Source organism: Haliotis asinina, chromosome 4 (genome assembly GCF_037392515.1).
Source record: "Haliotis asinina isolate JCU_RB_2024 chromosome 4, JCU_Hal_asi_v2, whole genome shotgun sequence".
Taxonomy (NCBI): Eukaryota; Metazoa; Mollusca; class Gastropoda; order Lepetellida; family Haliotidae; genus Haliotis; species Haliotis asinina.
In genome coordinates this window covers 51,381,089-51,390,933 of record NC_090283.1, presented here as the reverse complement: position 1 = coordinate 51,390,933, position 9,845 = coordinate 51,381,089, and the positions used below count along the sequence as shown (strand labels likewise).

At 40.7% G+C, this 9,845-nt stretch overlaps 1 protein-coding gene across 1 annotated transcript; it reads right to left on the bottom strand.

Annotated features, from left to right (window-relative positions):
* Positions 1-1,227: 1,227 nt before the first annotated feature.
* Positions 1,228-6,258, bottom strand: LOC137281967 (uncharacterized). The gene is made up of 5 exons (XM_067813710.1): positions 6,236-6,258; positions 5,158-5,239; positions 3,007-3,187; positions 1,618-1,797; positions 1,228-1,388 (listed from the first exon to the last, which is right to left on the bottom strand). The coding sequence occupies exons 1-5, from the start codon at positions 6,256-6,258 to the stop codon at positions 1,228-1,230; spliced, it is 627 nt and encodes a 208-aa protein (XP_067669811.1).
* Between the last annotated feature and the right edge of the window lie 3,587 nt (positions 6,259-9,845).

The following is a 9,845-nucleotide window of genomic DNA, read 5'->3' as shown; positions in this document are numbered from 1 at the left end:
AAACCCAAGAAGTTGCTATCCATAAAATTGTCATGTGGTACTAGACTGTTTTTTTCTCCATGTCCGTTTACGCTTAGACAGGACCTAGTCGTAAATATGGCCACGAGAAGGGTACGAGGCGCCATACGTTTTGCCAGAATGACACGAGTAGTTACGATATGTTGAAAATATCTGTACACACACTAAACATGTGTCATGGTGATAAAAATGACAGCATTAAATTGATGTCCGTTTTAGTTTCTGGGTATAAGTGCATGTAAAAAGCATAAATATCTTTCACTATTTCATCCAATCACGGCTGTCCCATGTCTCTATCTGGTCAGTCGGTGAGCGATCAAGTGGTTCTGTCTTAGTGCGGTAGAACCAAGAATAAAGGACACACTGAAATACATGATAAATATATTTTATTGCACTTTAAGTTATCAAATATACGTAAGAAAATATATGCAGTGTCTCTCTTAAGCGACACTCGCACTTTTAAGATTTGTTGCTACTTAAGCTTGTTGAAGTAAAAGCTTTATTTAGAGTCTTCTAATTTAAATATAATATCATTTTCGCAAGCCGAAGACTATCATGGAAATATGCCACAGGCAACATAAGAACAATTTCCGTTACCATATACAATGTTTCAGGCACTGCCTTAGAACTTGGTGTTGTTTATGTTTATTTTTTTTAACAGATAGCATTTGCCTCGCAAATGTTTAATTATTGTCTCCAACAAATAATGTTTTGAAGCAAGGATACATGTAGTAGCTTGAAATATGAAACACCGAGATAATTCTTGGGTGTATTATTGTAGTGGTTGGTTTGAATTTTTAACAGGATGTTTTCTAACACTTCTTTGCAAGTTCATATACAACAATGCAAGATTCCGGTGGGGCTGTGGACCTATCACATGTATGCACGTATACACAGACATTGGCTGAGGTTAGTCGCATAATATAAGCAATCCATTTAGAAAATTCTTCGTTTCGTATGGATCTTGTTTTATAACAAACACACAGTGTCTTTAACATGCATCTGTCCGATTGACGTTTGTACGTTTTTTTCAGTTTTCGGGGTTTTTTTGTGGGTGGGGGGTTGTATTTTTTTAAAGTAATATGGCTTTTTTGTGTCACGTGGTTTGGGTTTGGATGAAAAAACCAGGAAACGAAGTAATAGTCGGCGTTGTTCATACGGTGCTGCTGTCGGATATGACGCAGTCAGACTTTGACGATGTCGTCCACTTCACCATCCCTCATAGCCGTAGCGGTAGATGTGGTAACCGACTGCGGTGCCGTCAGCAACGGAGACAAAGGCGGCCAGTAGCGACAGTGACGGTCCCCACACCAGCAGATCCATGTTGGACTCCGCATAGAAAATGATTACGGCCAACAGGGCTGCGAAACCTGGAAGAAGAGAACCATTTCTGGTTACAAACATATATTTTGCGAGTGAATGTGAGACTATGGAATTAAGCTGCCTCCAAAAAGTTCCATCCAGAAATTGTCGTCATTATAATATATACCTATTTGGAATCTACCTAGGTCTTTGCCGTGGGATACAAAACATTAACCAAACCACAACCATATTGATTTAGAGTTGTGGCCCTTGAAAGTACCAGATGTATGAGTTTACCTGTCATGAATGACGTCACGCAAAACATCAGCTGTGACGTCCGTCTGAAGACGTCGTACTCTCGCGAGCATATTGCCAGCGTCGCCGAGCACGCTAGCACGGTGAATCCCACTACAACCGCAACCGTTTCTAGGCAACGGACCACGTCGAACCACACAGGAAGGTCAAACAAAAGTTCAACTGTAACAGAACAACATCAACATGACGTACGTTGGCGTGCGAACAGTAACCAGATACTGAGCAAATCGTATATGAAACAACATGGACCGCTGCGTATGGACTGCTTCGTAAGAACACTACTTGTTTTACTCAGTGAATGAGTTAATTTTTATGCCGCACTTAGCAATACCCCAGCTATATGGCTATATCTGTAACTAATCGTCTGGACCAGACAATCCAGTGATCATCAGTATGATTATCGACCTACGCAATTTAGATACGATGTCATGTGTCAGTGGGGTCAGCGAGCTTGACCCACTCGACCCCTCTGGTCGCCTCTTACGGCAAGGCGTGGCGAGCGCCTCTTACGGGAAGCATGGGTTACGGTAGAGCAATTCTAACCCAGACCTTCACGGGTATGCTACTCAGTTTCAGGACAGAGTGCAGATGGTGACCACGTGATGACCACGTGATGACCGCATGATGTATGTGTATAATACAGTACTACCATATTCCGCATACGGAAATCATTAGTGAGAGAATGATGTTTTGCGTCGCTTGCCGTAATATTCTTGCAATATCACGATGGGGCACACAATATATGGGCTTCCGACGTGCCAGGTGCGGAGTCGAACCCAGGTCTTGGCGTGACAAGCGAATGCTTCATGGACTAGGCAGCCCCAGCTCCTCCAGTCCGAACAATAATGAACTGCGCATGCCTGCAGGAATGGCAAGGCGCCTTTTGGCTAGGTGCCTGGGCTGTATGTCGTCAGTGTCCACTCCTATCATGGATTCCTTGTCTTCCTAGATCCAGAGGTCCTGATGTTTGTCGCTAGAGTCCACCCCTAATCTGGACTCACGGAGGTCCCGGGACTTAATGTAGGTCTAGCGAGTCCGACAGTAATGAGACTAACGGGAGGTACGGGGACCCGGAAGCTGATATCAACCGTTATAGTTTACTCTTATCTCTTCTCTTAAAGAGACCGCAGCTAGGACTGGAATACACAGTGAACGGGTTTTAGAGGGGACATTGTCACAACAAATACAAGTGATGACCACACTTATCCTGGAGCACGATTTAGGGTAGTTACACTGACCGGTGCTCCGGCGTAAGACATGAACGCTGCACAAGGGGTACAGAGTTCATTTAAGCTAAAGACGAAAACTAGACACACTTCCCTTAACAGCGAACATAAAATGTGTTAAACCATTGTAACATTCCTCACATACCATCTGTATAACCCAGGGTGTGGCACTTGCCCCGGTAGCAGGACCGCCCAAACCACAGCCCAATGTCCTTGTGCATAGCTGGTAGCTGGAAGGTGAACCATACCGGCACGAAATACGCCGCTAGGTGGAGAATGAAAGCCGCCACAGGTAGGAAAACCACCAACAGAGGGCGTCTCATTTTCTGACATCATAAAAAAAGAGAAAAAAATATTATTGTCATTTTGTTTGTTAAATCTGTTTTAATAAATCGGATTCTCTATAAAAACATTGCAGAAACAAATGTATTGGTTAAATAAAGTTAGTGGCATCGCCAGCTTTACTAAAGGACTAGGTATGATAACAACCCTTACTGGCCCACACCATTTCATGATATTGAAAGTTACACAACATGATAATTGTAGCATAAAAAGTGTCAATTACTTGTTAAAGTTACCTACAATTCCTGTTATGTTTTAGTACTGTTATTTGCAATGTCGATTTCAACATTTTTTAAAATTAAAAACGTGTTTGTTTGTTGTCAAACAGCCCGGTGGTTAGTGTGTTCGCTCGCCATGCCTGGGTCCCAGGTTTGATTCACTGGTTGATTTCTTGTTTATCGCAGCATTCAGCAGCTTTTTTAGCAACGGTCTAAAACAATCGAGTCTGGTCCAGACGATCCAGTGATCAGCAGTATGAGCGTGGATCTACGCAATTTGATTAAATTCCCATCTCCTCTTATGACAAGCATGGGCTGCTGAAGGTCAATTCTAAATAGGATCTTATCGGGTTGATTCAATCGAAATACGTAACTGAATGTTTGCGGAATACATGAAACAGGGTATGAAACAATCCCCGATTCTGAGATCTACCGCATATTCTCTGGTTTTGAAACATGGCTAAAACTTTATTTGTCATTTCTCGCGTCTCTGACCGGAGCCACCTGTGGAGCGATACACACTCACTTTGTGGGAACAACTGGTGTCATCACTAATACTAATTCTATATTCCTCGTCTGGATAAATACATTTTGACAAATGGATAATCACAGAGACAAAAAAACATATCGTATTATTATATATATATTGCTTGGGTTATATGTAAAGTGAAGCGTCAGCAATATTCCAGCTATCAGGCGGCAGCCGTACACAGACGCTGGATCAGACAAAACGACGGGATGATACCATGAGCATCGATTTACTCTGGGATATCAACGCGTATGAACCATGTCCGCGAGTCTAACCACCTGGCCCTGATTTCTCGAAACAAACTTAAGTTTTTACTCAAATCTCAAACGGAGTTTCACAATTTCAAATAGCTGAATTTTTAACTCAACTGCGTTTTTGATGTATGAAAGTCCAAACAACTTCAGTAATCTGTCCACGAAATTCAAATAGTTTCCTGTAGTATGAGTTTTGTGCCGATTTCAGTTCATTCTGTGAAATATATTTTCTTAAATTTGAGTAAAATCTCAGACTTAAGTCGAAACTCAGACTCAAGTTTGTTTCGAGAAATCGGGGCTTGATCCCGTTAGTCACATATTACAACAAGCATGAAAACCATATCCACTTCTGCCCTTCACGGATGTACTTCTCACAGATAACACATATATACGAGGAACACAATGGGATGAGGAGACTCACGGTGTGTCCTATTTATTTAAGTCTAATAGTAACAAATAAACCCATTTAAAAAACTAAGTTGGGGTATACAGGGAAATCTAGACTTGCTTCATTTAGAGTTCCAGCTTTTGTGCGGGGCGGACTGAGCATTATGGCAAATAAAGTGGTTCATGGACTATGGGGCAGAGTGTGGGCTGATAGACAAATGCAACGTTTCGCCTTCTGTTTTGGTGAGAAGGATTTTAGGACGCCCCATGTGATAATATCATGGACGACAGGAGATACAAAGAAAGGGTTCACATTATCATGTTGAACATCGATCACGGATTTTCAGTTTCACGAGCGAACGCTGTGCCCATTGTGCCAAAAGCTGTATTGAGTTATCGATTCATAAAACATGGTCACAATACATCGCCTGTGTTAAACACACGAATTTAGATTCATTCCATTCAGACCACGTTCACCATACCGTTAATCGTCTCATGTCTCAATCTGAAATGCACGTCGACCTTCGTTTTACGGAAATACCCGAGCAGTCAGCAATGTACCTCACCACTTTTTTCACTTCAATGGTAGATGCCGCTCTCTTCATGCACCCACCCCTCTGTGTGGAATCGACACGTCCGGAACGAGGTCTGTCGGAAGATCAAAAGAAATAATTAAACAAACAACGTACCTTCATGCCTCGGGGCGTGGCCTAATCTCTCAGATTAGGATATTATCTAGATCATCAGTGTGACCAGAAACAAAGCGATAAAGATAAATGTAATCGCACTTATACCTACCGCCATTGTATTAGTAATCAATTAAAATGAAGAATAATGTGTCAAAGGTTTCTTTAGGGTTTGTACATGGTCTTTGCTAGTTCCGCCATATAGCTGGAATATTGCAGAGTGCGGCGTAAAACTAAACTCACTCACTCACTCTTTGCTAGTTACAATCTGTTGGTTCATGGGGCTCAGATATCAAGGGGATCAAAAGGTAGTGGTATTTTGAAGGGATCATTAGGAAATACATTTCCAAAGTTTCACATATGTATGTGGGTAATGAGTCATCACATCGCAAGGGGCTATATTGTTGTTTAAAAATGCCATAAAATTAAAACGGTATGTCATTTGGCACATTTCGGATAATAGTTTGTCCTCAGAAAATATCATATCAAAATGTTAATAATGGCACTGGATGAATTCAGTATCAGTAATCATGATGAGTGAGTTTAGTTTTACGCCGCTTTAGCAATATTCCAGCAATATTCCAGCAATAAAATGACGTGGGAACTGAAATGGGCGTCACATACTGTACACATGTGAGGCATGGAACCCAGGTCTTCGGCGTGACGATGACGATGATGATGATGATGATCATCATCATCATCATCATTATCATCATCACCATATGCACCATCATCATCATCATCATCATCATCATCCCCACAGCCCACTTCACTCCCGATTAGCGTAGTAATTGGAAAATAACAACAACAAAATCAAACTACCTTCCAGTAAACATGCACATCCCACACTAAATTTAACAGAATTTTACCTCTTACAAGTAAACTTGACCAAACATAAGAAAAGGGACATGACCCCTAGTAATAAAAAGTATAAAATCAGATAGGTAAATGTACTCACAAATCAGACGCTGTAATCACCATGCCACACACCTTTGACCCTCTCGGATGAAGTGAAGTCGTAACACGTGAGTAGTCATTTCATAAAATTGGTGCTCACTGTTTCCCTCGAGGGGGTACTGATAACAGCAGGAATAGCGGCGCTTCCGAATGACCCCTAGGGAGTTGTTGCAACACCTTGAGACGTACAGCTGATCTTCCTTTAAGCAGGTCAAACCCCCTGCGCGAGTGACATGTTCACTATTTGTCTACTTACTGACATACTCAGGTCAAAATAATCCGCGTTTGTAATCTTTCAACACAGTATTAATTCCGTCCTGTCGCATTGTTGTTAAATATTCTGCAAATATCTAAAATATGTGTACGTTTTGGAAATTTTTATTAGTCTTACACAGTCAAATCTGCCCTATCTACATAAAATAGAACATTAAAATAGAACATTAAACTACATGCTTCGGATTGATGAATGCGATGAATTGATGAGTCCTTTCTAATTTAAACAATATTTAAAATACAAAATTTTTATTTTCACCAACAATTTATGGTTTTGATACTAGATTTTCTTGACGTCACTAAAAACATTTCACCTTCCTACTTTCCATTGTTCATGACAATAGAACCGACAAAATCTTTCCCCCTTTCCTATAACAATCCGCTAAAATCAGTTTCGCTTGTACAATTGTTCAGCCTCAAAGGTTAAAGAACTGGCCTTCTGTAACCCAAGCGTGTCGTCAGAGGCCACAAATGGCATCGGGCTCGTTGACTTGGCTGACACATGCCATCGACCCCCAGTTGCTCAAATCGATCATGCTGTTGATCACTGGATTGTCTGGTCCAGACTCGATATTTGACAGACCGCCACCACGTAGCTGGAATACTGTCGAGTGCGGCGTAAAACTAGACTCACTTGCTGTACAATTGTTAGTATATCATGAATATGTGATTCTATGACCCCGTATTCAGCGGTGTTACAGCTGGACGACGCGGTCTGTAAACAAGTGAGTCTGGAGCTGACAATCCAGTGACAGACACCATGAGATATAACAACAGAGCATGTATTTATGAACCACTATGAAATAGTGATGTGATGCCAGATTTACGGGTAAAGACGAGCCAGAAAAATTAATGGTTCATTAACGTTATAAGTAGTTAATAATTGCATCATAAAATGCCAAAATTTCCACTCTCAATGGTTCTCTGAACTAACATGTCGTGAACAAACCAACTCCCAGTTTTACTTACTAATGCCCCTGCTGTCAGTGGTTTAGGTTTAACGCTGTCATCATGGCGTCCAGTGTCACGTGCTTCTCGTCACGCGGTCACCAATTTTGCTCCATCAGATAAAAATGGGATGACTTTTATTTCACGATAACTACTTCTTTAATCGTGTTTTTCACAAAACACCGATTTCGTGATCGCAGAAAATGACAATAACTTTTAAAAGAGAGTTATACAAAAAGATTGTTTTTATTTCAATTGAAACGAAATCAAATTAATCGGCATGGGAATAAATCTCAATTAGCCAAGAAATACGAAGAATCTGAAACATGGTGCCTTTGATATTTTAAAACCCTGTTAAGTTTAGTGATATTTGTGGAGTAAATTTGGAAATCAATACTAATTAACATCCTCATAATGTAATATGTTTTGGCGCGGCAACTACAACTCAATTAACAGAAGACAAAGTGAAGTCAACATAAATGTCTTAAAGGGACACTCCACTCCACAACCAGTATGGCATATAGTCCCAGAAAAGGGATGTCCTTTAGAAAATACATGTACTGCCCATCAAAAGTTTAGACTCACTAGCCTAAATGTGGCCACTTACTTCAATCAAATGTTCTCAACTAGATTTTGCAAAATATTCAATTCTGTTTAAAGGTACTGCTTACACACATTACACTGTAAAACAAATTTGTAACATTCGAAAGATATTGTCATGAGATCTGTAGAAGATGAAATTGGAGGAAAATTAGCAAATTTCGTAAACAAACTTTATCCCCAAATGAAGCTGTTCACATGCATGATATTTGCACATGCTTTTCAGCAATTTGAAGCATGATCCTCGCTCAGGTCATCTGCAAAAGGTTTCAGCTGGTTTCCCGAATCTAGTGGAGAAATTCATTTTCTATCTAACCATATGTATAAAACATAACATATAGTGAGTGTTTTAAGTGAAGCTAGTAGTTGGTAGTATTATAATAAAGTAAAATTCAGTTTAACTCACAATGGCGCCCGGATATTTGTCCACGTGCATGTAAGTGTTTACCATGATTTGCAATATATTTTAACCATTAAGATTTTAAGATCCGCGGCAGAATTAGTGTTCACCAACCTATGCTTAAAACAGTCGATGTCGATGCTGTTGATCACTGGATTGTCTGGTTCAGACTTGATTATTTACAGACCGTCGCCATACGTCTCTGAGTGCGGCGTCCAACAACAGCCCAACGAACCAGCTCTATTTTAAGATAAGCCTAATCTAGGACATTTGTTCTGTATACCATTGAAAAGAACAAATAAAAACACCTGATTGTTTCTCGTCAAAGTTGGAAGTTTACGCTTTGTTACATACACGGTCCGACCTTGGCTCGAGAACAATGACAAAGTGTCCATTTTTTTTTATCTGAAGAAACTGGATTCTTCAACTTTCTACTTTGTACAGGAAATAAGCTCATAAAGGACACGACCTGGGTGAGATTTGCAGATCATTTTGTTTGCCACTCAAATTTTGGTTGTTTTTTTTTTTGGTTGCTATTGCTGTTGTTGTTGTTGTTGCAAGCGCTACACTCCACGCACCCACGACCATGGCATGACATGACTTGTGTCAACCATGTTGAGAGTCTGACCACCAACACCCCAATAGTCGCCTCTTATGACAAGCATTGGTTGCTGATGACCAACTGCAACCAGGATCTTCACGGGTTTATTAGTGATATACAAAATAATCGCGTTATCTCAACTTGGTAGTGGTCAAGCAGGGTAGTGGCTTGTTAAACGTATCAAACTATCGGACATTCAAGAGCATCGGTCGATTCCTCCCATTCTCTGTGTACGTGCCAGGGACTGCTGAACGTGGTTCCTATGCTGGACAAACACGGGTGAGTGGCTTGCTGAATCTCCTGAACACACAAAGAGACTAATCGGTGTAGTAAACCTGATACGACTTTCAGCTCAGTTATCTGCCCCATGAGGGAAAACAAAGGTAACGAGTGTAGTAAACACCCAGTTCAAACAACGCGCATCGGCGCAGTTATTGAAGCATGTAAATTCAATACAAGCCCACAAAGCACATATTTCCCGAGAACAGAGGTGCCTCAATGACTAACAAATGAAACCACGAGAGTGAGTGGGTTCAGATTTACGCCTAAGTATTCCAGCCATATGGCGGGAGTGTGTAAATAATCAAGCCTGAACCAGTGGGCAACAGCATGACCATCGATCTAAGCAATTGTGACATCCCAGTCAACAAGCCTGACCATCCTTTCGACAAATTAATTGAAATAAATTGAAATGCTTATTTGATTACATGCATTCGGAAAGGCATTTTTGTGTAAAACTACACATTTTGAGATGCATTTATAATTACGTTTGTATAGTTTTCCTTTAGG